The following is a 20,898-nucleotide window of genomic DNA, read 5'->3' as shown; positions in this document are numbered from 1 at the left end:
TCCTTGTGTCCCCGCTTTTAGGGCGTGGGACAGTGCCCCTCCTCCTTGTCCAAGTCTGCGTGTTCTTCTAACTTTCTCACTGACAGCTCCCTTTCTCGGCGTGCTATTCTCTTTCCTGAGTGGCAGGATTCCGGGTGCCAAGGTGTGCCGCCTTTCTGCATACCGGGCCCGACCCACAGGGGCACGCTCACTGACAGCTCTTGTTTCTATGGACCATCAGTCCACAGAAACCGATGGTCCAACTACATGGAAGGAAATGAGGACCAGCACACAGCAAGCAGTGGCTGGCAGCTTCTGGAACGTGGTCAAATTCAGGTTGTGATCGTCGTCGTGGTGATGGTAGTTAGGTGGCCCTGAGTCGGTTTCAGCTCACAGCTTACAACAGAAAGAAACGCCACCACGCCTTGCGCCATCTTCACAGTTGTTGTCTGAGTCCATTGTTGTAGCCATCGTGTCAATCCATCTTGATGTAGGTTTTCCTTTTTTTCCCCAAGACCCTGTGCTTTGTAGGGACTGGTCTCTTCTGGTAGCATGTTCTTGCTTCAAAGGAGCATTCTGCTTGTACTTCTTCCACGATGCCTTCAATATTCTTCATCCGCATAATGCACATGCATCGATTCCTCTTCATATTCGCCACTCATTGTCCACACACATGAACAATGCCATGGCTCGAATCAGGTGCACCTTAGTCCAAAGATTAACACCCTTGCTTTTCAACACTTTTAAGAGGTCTGGGGCAGAGAATTACCCAATGCAATGCATCATTTGAAAATAATTTTATAGAACCTGTAATGACTTTACTGCCTTCCAGAAAGGAGCTAAACACCTAACTCTTAGCATGTAAAAGCCAGGAAGTCTGCATGCTTTATGAACATGGCTCGTGCTCAGAGGAGCACTATCTGGCACTTAGTAGGCATCGGTATTTACTAGGTGAATGAAGGGTCTCATAATGCTTTTCATTTATGCCTAACTCCTGTATGAGAAATGTCAAAATCCTCTCTTGTTTTTACCACTTACCAGACATTAGATTCTTGCTTTGGGCCCAAGAAAGACTGTGGTAAATGTTGTCCACTGTTGAGTCAGTCATTTGACCAGTTTATACTAAACAGTTCTGATTGAATGCCTACTCTGACCCCAAAGAGCCCTGATGGCTGGGCGGGAGGGCGGGGGTTGAATTGGGCTGCTAACCACAGGGCCACAAGGTCAGCAGTTCTGAACCAACAGAACAAAATACTGCCAGGTCCTGCAGCTCCTCACAGTTGTTACATTTGAGCCCATTATTACAGCCGCTGTGCCAACCCATCTCCTTCACAGCCCTCCTCGTTCTTCGTTGATCCTGTGTTTGGTAAAACATGTCCCTTTCCAGGGACTGATCGCTGCTGCTAACATATCCAAAGTACTTGAGATGAAGTCTGGCCACCCTCAATTCTAAGGAGCATTCTGGCTGTACTTCTTCCAAGACAAGTGTGTTTGTTCTTCTGGCAGTCCGTGCTACTTGCAGTGTTCTTTGCCAGCACCACAATACAAATGCACCGTTTCTTCTGTGACCATCCTTATTCATTGTTGAGCTCTCTCGTGTGTATGAGGCCAGCAAAGATGCCATGGCTTCTTAAAGGGCCACCGTAGTCCTCAAGGTGAAGTCTGCTTCTCAGCAGATTTGCCCTTTGATTTCTTAAATGCTGCTTCCATGAGCATTGATTATGGAACCAAGTAAAATTAAATCCTTCACAACTTCCATCTTTTCTCTGTTTCTTATGATGTTGTCTATTGGTCCAATTGTGAGGATTTATTTTTCTTTATATGGAGTTGGAATCTATACTGAAGTCCAAAGTCACTATTTTCCATCAGAATGTGCATCAAGACCTCTGTGCTGTGTTCTCATCGCTCATTTATAGTGTAGTTTGACTAAGCACAACCCTGTCTTATAGTGTGGCTATGGGTTGGAATCAAATAAATAGCAGAAATAGAAGGAGAAATCTTGATTAATCTCTAATACATTTCTTTGTACTTTAAAGGTATGCTTAAAAATTGAGGGAAAATCTGTTATATTTATTTATTTAAGGTTTCAGTGTGAATTAGGTGAAGGTTTACAGAACAGATCATCAATTGTACATTCAACAATTTATACACTTTGCTTCATCTCATCCATTGCAGTCCCCTCAACGTACCATCATTTATCCCACTTCTCCTCTGTGTTTCCTGTTGTCAGGCTTCGCCCTCTCCTAACCCTTCTGAATTTTATGCTTTGTTAAATGCTGCCCTTTTGACTTCAATGGCTGATTGTAATAAAGGCTGTATATGTCATTAGTGTTACTGTTCTCTGTGTAGTCTGGTGTATTGTTTCACTGAAAGTTGAACCACTGTGGTCATTTCAGTTCCAGACTTGAGGGACGACTAAAGGGTCTGTCCCCATGAAAATTTGCAGTCTGCTAAGTAGTCAACTAAGCTCATATGAAAGAAGTATACCATACTGTGTGTTCCAAGGATTGTAAATAATAAAACCCAAATCCAGAGGAGGAAACAGTCTCAGAACTTAAATTCTGAACACCCAGTTTGCAGGAGGCTGTGGACGGCAGTGGAAGCCAAAATCCATGTGTAGGTTCCCCACGTTGGTTTAAGCCTCCAGGATATCCCCCCCGCCTCTGACCACAGTCCAGAGATTTGAATAGCCGTGCTCTGAGATAGAGCGATGTAAAGTCAATTATGGCAGAAGTAGTTAGATTAAAATGTAACTCCTTATTTTATGATCTCCCTTTTGACCCATCTTAAAATGGATTACATTTTTAATAGTTCCTGCTTTTTGGTTGAAGTTTTCCCTGTTTTATTTTGTCACTATTGTTTGTTTCTTGTTTTTGTTTTGTATGATTCTCTTGAGTATGAAATCCACAATAGGTAAATCTATAGAAACAACTGGATTTGTAATCAATTACCTAGGGCATGGCGAGGGGGATTGGGAGAATGGGGCACTAACAAGTACTAAGAGAAAGAAGAAGTAAATGCTCCAGTATTGATTGTGAGGATAACTATATAGCATTGAGTTGTATGATATGTGATATGCCAATGAAACTACTTTTAAAAAAGAAAGAGTACTGGTAAGGATAATTAAGTAAATATAAAAGTATATAAAGGAATCTTTAAACCTTTTATCCTATGTAACTGAAAAGATAACTTCATATGGCAATAGGTGCAAGTTAATAGCATATAAAAATGTGATATGTATGCTAATAAGAACAACGGAGAAGAGATGGAATGGAACTATAGTAAAGAAAAATTTCTGGGGGCAAAAGAAAGATGTACAGTCTCAGAAACCCTGTACAGGGTCACTGTGAGTTGGAATGATGCAATGGCAGTGGGGTTTGGGGTGATACTAATGATAGTGTTTGAGAATTTCCAGATTCTATTGTGTCACCTTTCTTTGGAATGGAGTTGGCCAGGTAGCTCTCTTCCAATTTCTTGGCACAGATGAATGAGTGCTTCCAGCCCTGCATCAGTGTGTTGAAACATCACAGAATTGGCAATCTGACTATCCTGGGAGCTTTGTCTCTGCTAATGGCCTCATTGTAGCTTGGGCTTCTTCTTCAGTACCATTAATTCTGGGTAGGTGTCCATTGAATCAGTTCTGACCCATAGCGACCCTGTGCACAACACAACAAAGCTTACTGCCCAGTTCTGTGCCCTCCTCACAAGTGTCCCTGTGCTTGAGACCATTGTTGAAGCCACTGTGTCCATCCGTCTCCTTGGGGGCCTTCTTTTTCACTGCCCTTCTTCTTGACCAAACATATTACCTTTCCTTAGTCAGGTGCCTCTTGAAATGGTTGTCTGTTGACTGTGCATTCCTTCCATCTAAATTTGACGCTTCCTGCATTATTCAATATTTTCCCCATGGAATACTTCAGTATTACAATTCAAGGCTTGATTTTTTTTTCTTCAGTTCTTTCAACCTGAGATATCCCGAGCATGCTCTTCCCTTTGGATTTGCTAACTCCACGTCTTCTACACATTTCATTATCATGCTGTACTTGTCTTCTTGAACCACTCTTTGAAACTTTGTGTTCAGATCTTTTACATTATCATGTCTTCCAATCACTTTCGCTACTGTGTGTTTAAGAGCAAGTTTCAGAGTGCCTTTTGGCATCCAGATTGGTCTTTTCTCTCTTTCCTGTCTTTCTAATGACTTTTTGCTTTTTTTTCACATATGATGTTCTTGATATCATCCCAGAGCTCATTTCATCTTTAGTCATCAGTGTTTATGCGCCAAAACCGTTCTTGAGAAAGTCTCTGAATTTGGTATTTTGATTCTCATGACGGTGTTATAGTTTTGTACAGCTTGAACATGAACTTGCATGTGAACAGCTAGTTGATGATCTGCTCCATGACAGCCGTGTGTGTGTGTGTGTGTGTTTGCAGAGAAACATGTTTCAGACTAAAGCTTGGCACACTCAGAGATGAGCATGGCCTGGAGCTGAAACCGCAGAGCGCTCCGGTGAGCATGGGGAGAAGGACAGGGAAGTAAGTGTCGGGCAGAAGTGCGCATGACCTCAGAGAGGTCGGAGCCCAGCGTGGCGTAGGAGAAGAGTTGCTGCTTGAGAGATGGGTTCCTGCTATAGCCAAAGATCAAGCTGCCAAATATGCCAACGCCAGCCCCTGAATCAGCCAATTTTTGTGGTCCCAGTATGATGTCAGTGTACGGAGATAGCTAGCTGTTCCGACGGGCTATCTCATCTTCTCAGGAACGAGGCAGACACAGCCTGACCAGACACTCCTGGTCCAGCAACCGACCAGAGCTGGAGGATTGAGTAGAGCCCCTAGGAGCTCTCTGTTCTCAGTCTCTGTGTCTGTGCCCAGCTCCCTGAGCCATGTCTTTCTTTCCTCTCTTCCCACAGAGCCCATCCATTTCGCTCCTGTGTATCCCATCTGGTAAGGCCCACGTGTTCCATCACCACTTACGTTGTTGGACAAAAAGATATTTGCAATGAAGAAGTCATTGGTCTTGCAAAATTCTATCACTCTCCAGCCTCACTTCTGTCAGAAAGACCATATTTGCCCATACTGATCTCTCCTCTTTGTTTCCAATTTAACATTCCAATTGCCAGTAATTACCAGTGCATCTCGATCGCATGTCTGATCAATTTCACCCTGAAGATGTTGGTAGAAGTCTTTCATTTCTTCCACACTAGTTTCAGTGGTTGGGGTGTGAACTTGAAGAGTGGTTGTGTTTGTCTTTTTATTGTTGATGGTTTGGATCTTCAGCGTTTCGTTTTGTGTTCTAGTTCCCGTTCACACTTCAGGCTTTAAAACTTGACGGCACCGGTTCCTTTCTAAACTGCTTTCTAAATGTGCAGCTTTGGATTTTCATGTTGCTGCCCGTCACCCGTGACAGGCGCTTTCTTTAAGCTTGTAGAGATCATTTGGGTCGTAAGTGGAATCAGGTACGGGCTCAGGCTTTCCAGGGCGAGGTTGATGTCGATATTGTGGACTCTTTCAGCTGCGCAAAGATGACGGCAATCAAGCACGCACTGCAGAGAGACATCTTCACGCCCAACGATGAGCGCCTGCTGAGCATCGTGAACGTCTGCAAAGCAGGCAAGAAGAAGAAGAACTGTTTTTTGTGTGCAACAGGTAGGTGGTTAGTAAGAAAAGGACTGGTTTGACACTCTTACTGCCTATGGAACTTTCTTCCTTGTTTTAAATATTCTCATTGTATAATTGGAAATTTTTTGGGGGGGGTCATTAAATTATTTAAAATTATTATCTTAAAATAAGGAGTAGAGACAAGATAGGTTTTATAACATACATGGAAGGTATTGAAAACTAACCAAACATCAATCACTTCTGACGCTGGCACTGAGTCTAAGAAGAATATTACCCTTTGCTTTGAAGTTTGCTCTTTACTGTTCCACGAGCCTATTCACGTCCTTCATCCATCGAGACATCTGTTGTTGTTTGTTGTTAAGTTCCAGCGAGTCAGTTCTGGCCCACAGCAGCAGAAGGAAATGCACATTCTCACGTGTGTGCAACAGAAGGAAACTGCTGGGTCTCCTGCCATGAGATACCTAGTCTCTTGAAGTTGGCTTTACTGCTTGGTTACATTTCTTTGTAATCACAAACAATGTATTATTTCGTTTTCCATGTTTTTGAAGGTTACATAAATTAAATTTTAATGCATTAAATCAGCTTGTAAAGTTCCAGGTTTTGTTGGGATTTTGACTGGAATTGTTTGGTCTCTATGGATTAAGTTAGAGAGAGAGATCGTACATTTTTATGATACTGAACCTTCTTGTCCATAAACATGCAGTCTTCCATTTATCGATGTCTTTTTTTAATACCTTTCAATGTGTTTTTTAGTTTCCTCTAAGCACTTTGAACAGAGGTTGTTAGATTTAGTCGTGGGTATTTAAGAATATTGCAAGTACCATAGATTGCCAAACAAACAAATCTCTCTTGGAACAAGTACAATCAGAATGCTCCTTAGAGGCGAGACTTCATCTCACACACTCTGGACACATTGTCAGGAAAAACAAGTCCCTGGAAAAAGACACCGTGTTTGGTGGAGTGGAGGGGCCGTGACAAAGAGGAAGGCCCTCAACGTAATGGATTGACTCATTGGGCTCAAACATGCGAACAACTGTGAGCGGGACGGTGCAGGACGGGCAGCGTTTCGTTCTGCGGTGCCCGGGCCCTGACGCGGTGACTCCTACCACCAGCAAGCAACATTTATTAGTCCTGGCATTTTAGATATCTTTGTACATAGCAACTCAGTATTAATACATGGTTCATCTTGTGGTCTGAATACAGAAATGGAGTTGGTTCTTGATCTTTATTTATGTACCTGAAAATCTTGTTCAGCATTCTTATTTCTAATAATTAATCTACAGACTTTTATTCTCTAAAATCTTTTTACCTTTAGTTTGGTTTCATTTTATTGCTGCTCTAGTGTGATAGTTAAGGCCGTCACAAAGAGAATGGTTTTGCCTTGAGGCGTGGTATTTACTGGAGGGTTTTGATAGCTATTCTTTACATTTAGGGAGTGCTATACTGGAGTCAGTTTGGGTAAGTTACGTATTTGGAGAGAGTTGGACCACGTTCTTTGTTTTCAAATGTATTGGCATCCACTGCAACCCATCCTCCATTCTGCCGCCAGCGTGCCTTTCACTCACTCTCTCCCTGTCACCAAGTCAGTGCTGACTCACAGCGCCCTCCTGTGGGTTCCCGAGATCGGAACTGTTTACGGGAGTAGAAAGCCCAGTCCTTCTCCTGAGCTGCTGGGGTGTCACACTGCCAACCATGTGGATTACAGCCCAACACACAACCACTACACTGCCAGGACTCCATTCTTACGACCTGGAAATGAGAGCTTGTCACTTCCCTGGTTAATATCCTGGAAGGGGGCACACTCAGCTTTTAGTTAAAGACTTTGTGCTCCGAGCTCTGTCTTTTCTGCTACCTTCATTTCCATCCACTTTATCCATCTTGACCTCTACAGAGCTGTGCAGTCTTCCGTGGGGTTACGTTTCTTCAAGCCTCTTCCTTGGCACATGCCGGTATGCAGTGGGTGCTCTCTTTCTGCACCACGCGCTGTTCCTGTACAACTTACACTGCCTGACCTGTAGGCTATTTTATGTGCCCCAGGAGCACTCTGTTCATTGCTCAGTCACAGCGTGTTTTTAGAAAATGACCGCACACATTTTCGTGTCATGTACCAGGCTCCTGGCAACCATCTTTGCAATGACCGTGAGGGAGTGAATAGTCTTCTGAGAGGTGTGCTTTTTGCTCCACAGTAACAACTGAACGCCCAGTGCAGGTGAAGGTGGTCAAAGTGAAGAAATCTGACAAAGGAGATTTTTACAAACGGCAGATCGCGTGGGCCCTTCGAGACCTCGCCGTCGTGGATGCCAAAGATGCTATTAAAGTACGTTTGCCTTCGTTCCGAAGGCATCCTTCGTTGTGTGTGTAGGTTTGTGTATCGTAAGATGACCGGTCTCAATTGTTTGAGATATCACTGGTTCACAATCCTCAACCAAGAATTATTCGGAAGCACCATGTGCCAGTCAGTAACTTGAAAACCAAACTCACTGCCATCGAGTCCATACCGACTGAACAGGCAGAACTCCCCATGGAAACATGGAATTAAAGGATACTAGAGTTAGTCTACCAAAAAATGGCTTGTTGTATGACTGATTGTCTTTGTTTTATTTTGTTTTTAATCCTCATAGTATTGGTAAAATCTGTTTCCAAATCATGGACTATAGCCAAAATGAGTCTTTGCACATTCAGATTGACCCACTGACCCAGTCTGGCTGGCTCGACAAGCGCATGGCTTGTCTGTGTGGCTCAATTAGAAAGTGACACACTTTAATCTTAAACAAAATATAGCCTACACCGGTCCAAACCACCACAACGAGGTGCACCTGGTTTACAGAGACAGGTGGAAACAGTGTGTGGCCGGGCTTTGGGGTGTATTTTACTGTTTTTAACAGCCTTTAATATATTATCGTGGGGAGAGGTCAAGAGTACTTTTTGGTACTTTTCTGTTTAATGGAAAAGGCTCTCGGGGCTTTTTTGAAATGTGCCTTTGCTAAGAAGGCTCTGTCCTGTGAGTAGGTTTGCACTCCACGGCCCTCACCCGGTGAGGTTAGGGAAGCAGCGTAATTCACTAACAGTGCTGAATGCTCTCTCACAGCTGACGCCTCATTGCTGACTGGCTTAATGGATCTTTGCATTTAATGTAGGCACCTTTGTGTGTGTCCTCTATATATGGATATAAAATATAAAATTTTTATACCTAGCCTAACAGGAGCCACTTAGTATCACACATTGATTTGTGTGAGCGTTGGCACTGGAGCACTCGGCTTCTGTGATGGCGTTATGGGAACTATTCCCAGGGAAGAGATCATTTCCCATCAAGTTTCAGATCAGTTGCCAATAGGGTAGATATTTTTTTTACAAGTAATAAGTCCTTTTTCATTGTAAATAACAGGTTCTTAATTTTTTCAATACTTCAGTCCTATTCATTAAACCATAAATTAAACTCTTTGGTCGCTCCATGCTGTCATATGATTGGTACACCACAGGTCAAGCCCTGATCCCCCAAAACTCTGCTTTCGTGTCCCTCATGTCTGAGGTCTCTGTGGACATTTCTTTGTAAAGAGTGACACTTGAGGTGAACGGACTCTACTCTTGCTCTTCTCCCCAGTCAGCCACAAAGAGGATGAAAGATTTGAGATTGCCCGAATGGTTTCATTTGCTTGTTTGGTTTTCACGCAGTTTCACCTCGAGGGCCAATGACCACCCTGGCAGGACATTCCTGTTGGAGTGTCTTTCTCTCAGATAGCTGAGCTTCGTGACCATTGGGAAGAACCTGAAAGCCCATTTTGGCATGTGAAATACCTTCAGTCATTCTTTATTCTCAAACCGGAAAACGATGAGAAGTAATCCTTGCATGTTCCCATATCTGCTCTTGAAAACCACTCCAAGACAGACGTGCATCGCATGTTCCTCCTGCGTCGTAATGAGGTGACGCGCTCCTTGTCAAGGAGTCAGTGTCCAACGACAGTTACAGACAGGAGCCCATTCCTAAAGAAAGCGTGTAGCCATAAAACTCCATGGACAATTTAAATAGAATCCTCCCCATGCTACAGCCCAAGACGCTGAGATCCAAAGCCAGAAGTAGACACTCTGGGGCGGGTGGGGGGGGGTGCAGGGGGAATGACCAAAGATCGTGGCACTGTTTCCCTTCCACCTGTTTTGGCTGGTAAGCAAAGTCATTGTTATAAATTCGATTCTCTGAGACATTCTCTGCAAATCACACTGAGATTTTGGGAGGGGTGGGGGTTCATTTCTCCCAGAGAGCACCTTCAACGTTTTATCTTTCACTAGTAATGAACAGCATAGACAGTCACAGTAATTTGTTGTGTGTGTTCATCTCAGGAGAACCCTGAATTTGACTTGCACTTTGAGAAGATCTACAAGTGGGTTGCCAGCAGCACGGCCGAGAAGAATGCATTCATTTCCTGCCTCTGGAAGCTGAACCAGCGGTATCTCCGGAAGAAAATAGAGTTTGTCCATGTCAGTTCACAGCTCTTAGAAGGTAATGCACATGTGAATCACATGCTCTTTACGCGAACATGCGGGGGACACCACTGAAGTTAAATGAGAACACTGAGCTACCTTATATTGTAAAGCAATTTTTAAATAATTTTTCTTCCTGCTGAGGTGATGCTTGTTCATTAGAGGAAATTGATGAAGTTAAATAAATGCAAACTACTTACCAGTCTCTACCCCGCGATACCCACCATTAACGTTTTCTTAGAGATTCTTTTATTTCCTACGAACATCGAAATACCTCTTTAAGAAATTTAGATTCTGTTTCCTGCCGTACTTTTTCATATTGTTCATCATACTTTACTTAACTAATAGTTTATTTTTAATTTTCCAGCTTTTGTTCATTTCAAGCAGCTGTGTTTTCTTGCCGACTGGAGGCGAGGTTCAGAGCGCAGAGCTGCAGTCAGTGCCTGGGCTCAGTTCCTGGCGGTGCCATCTGACAACCCCTGTGGCCGCTAGTTGGTGACTGCGTCTCTCTGCCCCTCCTTTCAGAGACAGAAATGTCCGTCCTAGTTCCCTTATCCAGTTGTTGTCAGGATTAGATGATTTTATATCTGAAAATGATCCTAACAGTGTACCTAACGGGTATGCAGACTCAAGAAATATCGGCAACTGTTCCTGTATTATGAAACTAAAAGGCGCATACCTAAAGTTAATTAGGATATTTTGCTCAACATAGCTTCAGGAATGCTACTCTTTATGTTACCAGGCAAAAACACGAATGTTAATGATCTTAGAGGTCTAAAGAGAGCTGACAGTATCAAGTTCTCTCTGCCTGAAGACAGAGGCATTATGAAAACGTGCTTCTGTGTGCCTTATGGTGGGCGCAAGTTTTTGTCGTAGTCTTTGCCCCCCAGGAAGCCGCTGAGATGAAAGCAAAGGTGCAGATGAACAGAGCGCGTCGTAAAAACAGTTGTTGCTCCTCATGATTGAGAGAAAAAACTTAGCCGTGTCTCAAGCTGTGTGTTAGGAAGAAAACTTGCCTTTATCTTAAGTTGTGCACTGGGATGTGAAATGAGAAGGGTTTTGTTCCTTGGAACCACCAGAAGCTGCCAACGTTCCATCATTGGACGTACGAACTGGAAGTTTTAGAAGGTTCAAGCGGTACCTTCATCCAGTCAGCAGTTGCTGGCCCTTCTCTCTTGTTGGACTAGATTCCTTCCTGCTCCTGCTCGGCCTGCCACCTGTGTCTCCTTGAATGTAGTTCCCTCTCGCAGCACTTGGTACAGCAGGGCCTGTTGGATAGCTAGAACCCGGGTAGGGTTCCCTACTAAAACAAGCAAGCAGCAAGTGGCACAGCTGTACCCTGGTGAAGGTGAGGGTCTGGTGAGACCCGGATCTGCCTTGGGGTGTGGTTCTTGGAACCGCCCGAAGGAAGCCACCTTTGTCACGCCAGGTGTCAGAGCACCCAGGGCCACTGTCTCTCACCATTAGCTCCCAGGATCCTAGCTGTGGTAAAGAAATGGCCTTCAAGAAATTTGAGGATGATTTTCATGCCTTGAATAGGGTTTTAATTTGTTTTAAATAGCTTTTTTATTTTATTTTACTTTCAGGAGTAAAACAGTGTAGCCACAATAGGATTCACTCATTTGCTGTTTTTGAAGCATATGCAATTCCAGATGTTATCGATCAGCTCAGATGGGTTTAAAACCAATGTATTTCATTAGGTCAACAGTATGGGAACGCATGGGGAGCCTGGAGGCATCGTAGTTAAGCAAGGTCAGCAGTTTGAAACCACCAGCTCCTCCACAGGAGAAAGACAAGATTTCTACTCCCATAAGGAGTTAGTTCCGGAAACCCACAGGGGCAGTTTTACTCTGTCCTGCAGGGTCGTGATGGACTCATTGGCAGTGAGAATGGGAAGACAAAGCCTACCTGGATTCACTTCATTAAAAACTGTACCTGCTCCTGACTCAGGGACATGGTGACGTTCCAAAGACCAGGTCGTTACAACGCTACATGCTTCAGATCATTTCCATGGGTCTGATCATTTTAAGTTTAGAAAGTCCAACCATAGAAATAGCATCAGCTAAGTATGATGTACTGGTGTGCTTGCTCATCACCGGGGCACAACCAATTAGGGTTTATTCCTCTGATGAGGTGGAGGCTTGCAGGGGACACAGCTGGATAGAGCCCTGCGGTGACTGGAGGATCCATAGCTGGTCTACTTCCCATCCCCCTGCGCTAGGGCAGAGCTTCCCGGGGAGCCTTTCCCTCCCCCAGGGCTCCGCTCCCACCCTGCAAGCCCTGCATTCAGGACCCCAGAGCCTGCCAGGCAAGTCAGTGAATGGGGCTTCCTGTGGGGCCAACAGTAGAAGCTGCAGGCCCAATTTGGCTTAGTTGGGGTGTTACTGAGCTCACACATTTCTTCCACACGCCTTCTCCATGCTGCTTTCTCCCCGCACACCACAGCAGCTCCGGGCTGCAGGGCCTCGGGCAATAGGCACTCGGATCCCAAGGCAGGCACGTGGGGGCTCTGTGTGGCTCCCTGAAGCCAGCCAGAGACCGTGGATGCTCCGCAGCACTGCACAGCACTTCACTAATTTAAAAAATAGCCAGGTGGCAGAAGTTGCGCTGTTTTTGTCCGTGTCAGAGGTCATGGATAAGTGGGGAGTGCTGTATTCCCAAAGCCAGTGAGAAGACTGGCTGCTCTGATCGTGACGTGTCTGACTAAAATAATATAATACGTTTTCAAGCCCTAAAACAAAATATGTAGACTTTTTGATGCTTATGAGTATTATCTCTAACTTGAGATCAGTTTCAGGAATAGCAAGATGCCTGAGGTTCACACTTTGAAAATTACTTTCTGTGGATCAATAACCATTGCTTTGGTTTAGTGGAGTTCAGGGAATAGTTGTATTAATGTCTCCAAACATGTATTAATGTTTGTATTAATGGATCTTGAAATCATGGCAGCTAATCCTATTTAAAACAAATGAACAAAAATGCATCCGTAAGTTTTAGACAGTGTTAGCAAACAAATTATCAGCACCTCCTTTCTCTGGTTAATTACCCAAGGAATGAGACTGTTGCTAATGGTGAATATTGGCAGGAGCTGCATTGTTAGTTTTTACTGGTGGCACGTGAACCTTATGCTACTTACTTAGGGTTCCCCTTCTTTCAGAGAACTGTGTTAGCAGTGGAAGTGGAGGGGAGATCAAAGGCGGGGGCGCTTTTCTTTCTCATTTTATTTAAAAATCATCTCCGACTTCAATCGTTAAAAGCCAGCCTGAACTGACACCTCCTGTTGTTTGTTGTCTGCATGTCACCCCTTCTCAGTGTTTTGTTACTAACCTATTGCCAGTGAGCGTACTGGTAAAGCTTTGGAATCTTGATTTAACGACACCAAGTGCATGAGTCACAGCTAACCTAAAAATATTTCCCAGGAAATCATGTTTCCCAATTTTCCTTCCAAGGATAAGCCAGTACTATTTCTTAAAGGGCTAAGAGCAGATAGCACGCTACATACGGGCACCATCAGAAAGTTGGGTATGGGGGCACAAGCCAGAGGTGAGTGGTTTGAGCCCAGCAGCCACTGCAGGGGGAGACAGATGTGGCGGTGCTCCAGTAAAGCTGTGCGGCTGGGCTGACCCGGCAGCAGTGGGAATCCGTAAATGACTGAGAAAATGTGCCCTGAAAACTTGGACCTTCAGCAGTCTTTCTGCTTGGTATTTGATTTTGATGTTGCCTTTTAAACCTTGATTTTAGCATGAAGTCCAAATGAGGGATGGGTAGTATTTTAAAAGTAAAATAAAATAGACCTGTGTGCTTTTCTACCCAGCTAATATTCTTTGCTTACTTTCCTCTGCTTTTCTCATACCTTTTCACTCTCCAGAACTGCCTAAAGTTGCAGAAGGTGCGTAACACCTTTTCTTCTTATTCTAGTCTGTGTATTTTCATTATTATCTTAATTACCATTGTCATGACCTGTTGATTGCTTATTTTATGAAGTTCCGTACAGGGTTCAGTTATTACTTTAAAATCCATAGTGTAATAAAGCTAACAGTAATATTCATCATTGGCTTCCAGAGGACTATTTCATTAGGGAGAGAATACTTCTGACGCAGTTATTATGTTCATTTTAAATATTTGTCTATTTTAAGCAGCAGAACAGAATGACTTGGGCAGTTCCTGCCCCCTAGCGGTGAATAAGCCGTCACGCCTGGCAGTTTAACATTTCCACTGTGAGCTGAAATGGACTTGCTCCAGCATTGGAGAACTCCGCGCTCCCTCTCTGTAGAGCAATGCATGCTGTCTTTGACTGCCTGTGCCAGGAGCGCTAGTTCCTCCCCTTTCTTTTTTATTCTTGGTACCCCAAATAAATGGTGAACGTAGATGCATTTGCTTGTTTCGATTAACCGTTGTTGGGGGCTGGGGAGCAGGTAGAGGGATCATAGGGATGAAAAGAACAAATCAACACACAGGAAACTGTTTCCAGAAATGAAAGGAAATTGTTTCTATGTGTCCTGAAGGCATAACCAGGTTTCCTCCAGGGAGCTCTAAGCTCCTCAGGTAGGAAAAGAAGGGTCAGGCCATTTACACATGATTTGCTTTTGTTTTGTTTTGTTTTTTAACTTACTTGTATTTTGGGAATTAGTGAGCAAAGCCTATTTTAACTCTTAGAAACCAGTGACTTGGACTGCATGCTTTTTATTTGTGATAAATGTGTATGTAGTGTTTGTTTCATTAACAGACATAGAACCTTTTATAAAAACAAGGGACTTTCTCTGCCACCCCCACGCCCATATATTTTGAATCATTTGTTTCCTACCTTCCAGCCCATACATGTGACCTGTGCTTATAGCCCATCTGACTAGCTCGTAGTACCATCCTGTGAGTCCCACCTGCTTGGGGGCTGCTCAGGTTGACGTTCTGCCTTTACCCTCTCTAAGAATCCGTTCCAAGTGGAGAAAATCAGAGTGTGGCGGGAGGCGATGAAGAAGCAGTGGACGAGTACCAGGAGTTAAATGCCAGGGAAGAGCAGGATATTGAAATAATGATGGAAGGCTGTGAGTACGCCATCTCCAACGCCGAGGCCTTTGCCGAGAAGCTATCCCGAGAGCTGCAGGTGCTAGATGGGGTAAGACTGCCTTGCATTCTGTGAAGAGCCGTGTGGCACTGCTCGCGAAGGCTGGTGCCTCAGCCCTTGAGCTGCCTCTGCGGTGTGATGCTCGCCCTGTGTCTCTGTGAGCACACTGCTCGCTGCCCTCAGCCTTGCACTGTGCTCCCTTGGCGAAGCTTGGGGTTTGGGGATGTTCTTAATGTGACATAAGAGAAGGAAAAAGGGGCCCAGGAGAAACCAACTGGTGGTCTGACACCCTGCCCTCACCCCCAGCCTCTGGCACATCCTAGAATTGCTCAGTGCAAAAGAAGAGGTGTTTCCTCCCCTCCCCCCCAAATAGGGCTGCAATGTTTATTTTATTTCAGTACAAAATTGTTAGAAGTAATCTAATAGAAAAGCATAGTAAATATTTACAAATGCATTGGTAACACCAGGGACTGCACACATCATGCAGAAAGATTTAAAAAGTTCACAAGTTGAGACAGATTTCACAACACGGATATAATGGCTTGCCAGTGACACGGCTTGATATAACACATGAGACCCAACAGGGTCCCCTGTCAAAAGAGGATTTGTACGGCCTGAGGAAAAAGAAACGCAAGTACACGAGAAAGCAAGCCAGCAGACTGAACTAGGTGACTCCTCACCCAAGTCGTTAGGGGAGAAACACAGGGCGGTCTCGGTTGCCTGTCTGTTGGTTCCGACTTGTGGCGAGCCCTCGTGGTTCACAGTGGATGAGCAGATGTGGGATCCAGAGGGTTCAGGCTGCTCTCTAGACAACGGAGAGCTGAGGCAAAGGGCTGTGTGATTTCTCCAGTTAAATGTTTTGAGACAAAGTGCAGACCCAACCCATTGCCATCAGGAGAGCCATTCTGTCAGATAGCAACCCTGAAGGACAGGGTGGAGCCGCCCCCCAGGAGTTCCCAGGCCGAAATCATTCTGCCTGCGTTTGGCAGCCCGGCTGTTCCCCACCATGCCTCCAGGGCGCCTTCTGTGTGGAAATGAGTCTTTCCTGTTCCCCACCATGCCTCCAGGGCGCCTTCTGTGTGGAAATGAGTCTTTCCTTGGCCCGCCTGGCTCCTGAGAGCCTGTGACTCAGCGCTAGAAAGTCCAGAGCTCAAAGGAGCACCAGCTACATGAGACATGTTTGAAATAAAGCCGCTCATGGTTTTTATTTTTGAAGTTAGCCATGTATTCTTTTTGCATTCTTAAAGGTGAGTATTTTAAAGAATTAAAGAATTTTGACTGTTTATATAGAAAAGTAAAGAATTGATGGGATCCAACTCAAACCCTGAGGGATTACGTAAATTGTCTAAGCTTACAAGTTTGCAAAATTCACTGGAAGCCAAGCCTAGAAGAGACTCCAAGAAGTTAACACCGAATTGCCTTGGACACGTGTAATCCTTTTGCTTTGCCACTTAAGTAGTGTCAGTGGGACTGAGCATATGTCATAGCCGTGTTTCCTCACAGACCCTGCTCGGTGTGGTCGCTGTGCGCCCCGCCAACGCTCACAGCTGGGCTGCACGTACAGGGGAGTTTTGGGGAGAGTATAGAAAAGAATGTGTGAGATCACAGGGTCACCTTTGTAATGGTACTCTGGTCGTTCCTTATCATCTTACTGCCTTCCTTATGTGGATTAATGATTTATATTTTATTTTCTGTGGTTACTCATTAGACTGCTAACCACAAAAGTTAGCAGTTCTAATCCACCAGCTGCTCAGCAGGAGAAAAATGAGGCTTTCTATTCCCGTAAAGAGTTACAGTCTCAAAAACCCACAGAGGCAGTGCTGCCCTGCCCTGTAGGTACTGTGAGTCAGAATTGACTTGATGGCAGTGGGTTTGTTTTGGCTATCTGTTCCAGAGTGCTTTGAAATTTAATTTTAGGTTGTGAGATCAAATATTTTCAGGCATTCAGGATCATTTCGGAAACAGTGATAGGAGATGGTAGTTTGTTACTGCTTGGCTTGGGAACAGAAAGGGCAAACAAACGAAAAACAGTCAGTGAGAAGAAGAAAGAAGATACTAGAAGGAGCTGTCTTTGGCCCGTGTGCGCCCTTCGTGTCCCTGGCTGTGTGCAAGTCACAGTACAGCTATAAATTAGTTCCTCATGTCTTCTAAGACTGCCACACTATGGCGACCCTCTTGGCTAAGCTATTACATAGGTGAGTATGTTTTTATTGAATATTCTACAGACATGTTGAGACGTATGGAGGTTTTTTATAGCTGCTAGAATTAGAAGAACTGTTAGAGGTGTTATAATCTAATGCCCCTCGATTTACAGACTTGAGGATGTATCACTCACTGCTGATGACACAGTCTAAGGCAGAGAGAGCCCTGCTTCTGCAGTCTAAGGAAGGACTGTAGGTAGGGAGCCACGGCCCTTGACTTTGACACTGAGGCAAAAGCATGCCCTGAAACCCTGCGTACAAGGTGAAGCGAAAACACAACGGGGTGCCGTCAAGTGGGTGCTTATCGATCTTGGTTATCCTGCTCCCAAGGAGATTTGGCCTCGTTGCATATTTAAATGTCGGCTGCACCCGTAGTAAGTTGTTTTTGCCTCCCCTCTGTAGGCCAACATCCAGTCAATCATGGCCTCTGAAAAGCAGGTGAACATCCTGATGAAGTTGCTGGACGAGGCCCTAAAGGAGGTGGATCAGATTGAATTGAAGCTGAGCAGTTACGAGGAAATGCTCCAAAGTGTCAAGGAACAAATGGATCAGATCTCTGAGAGCAACCATCTGATCCATCTCAGTAACACCAATAATGTAAAACTCCTCTCCGAGATAGAGTTCCTTGTGGTAAGTGTGATGACCAAAGAGCAACGGAACAAGAGACAAGTGCGACATAGCAAACCCACTTGAAAACGTCTTTTAATTTCCACATGAGTTAAGGGGTTAAAGTAATTCCGAAAACCTAATGAGAGGATTGAGTAACATCTTGTCTATACGTTTCTTAAAATTGCGTGGGTAAATGCTATACCTACATGTGTTCCAGAACCACATGGACCTGGCCAAAGGTCACATTAAGGCCCTGCAGGAGGGAGATCTAGCTTCTTCCAGAGGCATTGAGGCATGCACCAACGCCGCTGACGCCCTTCTGCAGTGCATGAATGTAGCGCTTCGACCAGGTATATTCACCAGTGATGATCAGTTCTGGCCAACAGGCCGAGGCTCAGCCCCTAACTTGGTATAAGGATCTTAACAGGAAATATATGGGAAGGTGGTTTCACTTTAATAACTACTCAAACAAGAGTCACTGATTTCTAAGCATATTCCTGTTTGTGCTCAGACTTTTCTGGGTCTGCTTTTTGTTTTTTCATTTCAGTACCTTCTGATTGGCTTTCAGTGATTCTGACTAACACCGTGAGATTTCTTTAGTACTGTCCAAAGACCTGAGCACAAAGTAGGTAGTAGTTCTTTGAGACCAGATAGCGTACGGTTTTACTAGACCCCCAAACAAGCCTATTGCAAGTTCGTCCATTCCAATGCGTGGCAGCCCCCAGGTGTCAGAGTAGAACCACTCCTTAGGTTTGATTTGTTTGCTGTCATCTTAACAGAAGTAGATCGCCAGCCTTTCTTCTGCAGAGCTACTGGGTGGCTTTGCAACGATACCCCTTTAGGTTAGCTGATCACAAACCACTTGTATCCAGCGGCGTCTCTGTTAAGTAAGCGAGTGGTTCCTTCAGGATGCCCTGGATCCTCCATCAGGATGCCCTGGAGGGCTTCTTACCACAGAGAGACTGCCTGGTCTCATCCCTAAACTCACTCAGTCTGGACTGAGACCCTCGAATCGCATTGCTGACTTTAATCGGAATTGGGAAACGGGGGCGCCAGATCGTTTGGTTCTGCTGTGTACCTTTCTCTTGTATAAAGCAAAAGCTCTGACCAACTTAGATATGGGTTCCGTGGAGGAAATGTGTGCATGGAGTATCAAAGGGGGTGTTTTTAACCTATGAAATCAGCCGAGGTATGTTCTGATTCCAGGCCATGACATGCTTCTGGCCGTCAAACAGCAGCAGCAGCGTTTTAGTGACTTACGAGAGCATTTTGCGCGAAGACTAGCCAGTCACCTCAACAATGTTTTTGTTCAACAGGTAATTTTCTTTCCTTATTAAAATCGGTATGCCCCTTGAGCTTATTCATGTGCTCGTGTTACCTTTAAACCTAAATCCCCACCCCACCCCCCAAAAAACAAACCCAGAGTATTTCATTGGGGTCGTGACAGACTCGTTCCCCATTTGAGTGTAAGAGTCTGAAAGATGAGCTCCTTGGCTCATCGATGGGTTTAGGGTCTCTGATGCCACCTTTGCCAGCAATCTGCCTCCTGTTAGTTCATAAGCGAATGACTATGCTTATGTTTACCGCGTATGCCACTTTGGTGTGTAACGTTACATCTCTTCTGGCTACTGACCATCCTATAGGACACAGTCGAGCGCCCCGTAGTTTCTAGGCTGTAGTACATCTTCTGCAGAGCTCACTGGGTGGGTGTTCAGCGCTGACCCTTGGCTAGCAGCCAAGTGCCTCCCTCAAGCCAATGAGAGCTCCTTCAGATGTTCTAATTTACACAACAGGGCTTTTCAAAATGTTTGTGAGGAAATTCCATTATCTTTACATTCTATTTTTCCATGAGCTTTTTGAAACTCCCCTCATGGAAGTAAGTCCAAACTCAGTATGGGCTTACAGACCACATTATGTGTTAATTAAAAAAAAAAGGTTAAAACAATTATGTGTTAATATTTTGAGATAACAACCTAAACTTGACTCAGGGTTTTGCAGTTTTCATAGTTTCTGGGAACATAGAATGTGCATGTGAGAAAATGACTAGGCCTCACCTGTAAATTTCAGTTGATACATTTTCATATAAACCTATGACTGTGTTTTTATACAGAAAGGAGTGTTAGCATCAAGGTCAGAACAATGATAACCGTAATACTGAAGTACCTTAGAGACGTGTGATTAAGGGCATTTTCAAATCTGGTGTAATCATATATATGAGGCTTCTTATATTTACCTTCTTTGCTTTTTTTTAAGGGTTATTGGGTGAAAAAATAAATGCGTAGGAGCAATCTGGCAGGGAAAATCGTCGAGGAATGTCTGAACATTGGATTCTTACTTTGTTTCCACTGTGCAGCACCCCGAGCCAACTGCATCTTCTCTGTTTTATTTCCCGTTAGTTTACTCAGGCCCTCCTTCAACTCTATACCAGGGCCTACTATCTTTCGGTTCCTGTGAGTACAGCAAATCAGAATCAAGCTTCTGATTTGGATTTTTTTGTAAAGCACACCCCCCCTGCCCCTGCCTTCCCTATAAAATTTTACTAAGCTTAACAGCAGCAGAAATCTTTATAGATTAAATTGAGCTTGCTGGTTTAAACTACCCGTTAACCTCATTTGTAGCAGCTTTTTAATGTACCAGAGCAAAGTGTGCGGTTTGGTTTTTGTTCTGACTTGCGGGGAGGGGGTGGCAAAACAGGCGTTTAATCTCATACTGCTTGCCTTTCTTCCTGTCATTCCTTTTATTCATTTACTAGATAAACATATGCTGGGTGGTGGATTCCTATTGGCCCTGAACTCAGAGTAAATAAGACAGTCCTTGCCCTCAAAGAACTCATAGTCTAGAGGGAATAGACTGAGGCAGAGAGAGAGGCAGGCAGACACTGGAAGGAACTCAGCCTCACTGAGTGGCACTGGGAGAGCATCAAAGAAGCCCCCTGACTAAGCAAGGGAGGTTGCCGAA

At 44.4% G+C, this 20,898-nt stretch overlaps 1 protein-coding gene across 1 annotated transcript in view; it reads left to right on the top strand.

The window, feature by feature from the left end:
• EXOC1 (exocyst complex component 1) overlaps positions 1 to 20,898 on the top strand; it is a 54,248-nt gene that overhangs the window by 424 nt on the left and 32,926 nt on the right. Inside the window, exons 2-8 of the mRNA XM_075544288.1 lie at positions 5,486 to 5,619; positions 7,779 to 7,909; positions 9,928 to 10,087; positions 14,994 to 15,181; positions 17,734 to 17,961; positions 18,158 to 18,290; positions 19,147 to 19,256. Coding sequence (XP_075400403.1) covers positions 5,496 to 5,619; positions 7,779 to 7,909; positions 9,928 to 10,087; positions 14,994 to 15,181; positions 17,734 to 17,961; positions 18,158 to 18,290; positions 19,147 to 19,256 — 1,074 coding nt within the window. The 5' untranslated portion in view covers positions 5,486 to 5,495. The remainder of the gene's footprint in view (positions 1 to 5,485; positions 5,620 to 7,778; positions 7,910 to 9,927; positions 10,088 to 14,993; positions 15,182 to 17,733; positions 17,962 to 18,157; positions 18,291 to 19,146; positions 19,257 to 20,898) is intronic.

This window comes from Tenrec ecaudatus, chromosome 3, assembly GCF_050624435.1.
Source record: "Tenrec ecaudatus isolate mTenEca1 chromosome 3, mTenEca1.hap1, whole genome shotgun sequence".
Classification (NCBI taxonomy): Eukaryota; Metazoa; Chordata; class Mammalia; order Afrosoricida; family Tenrecidae; genus Tenrec; species Tenrec ecaudatus.
This window is presented reverse-complemented; position numbering and strand designations above follow the sequence as displayed.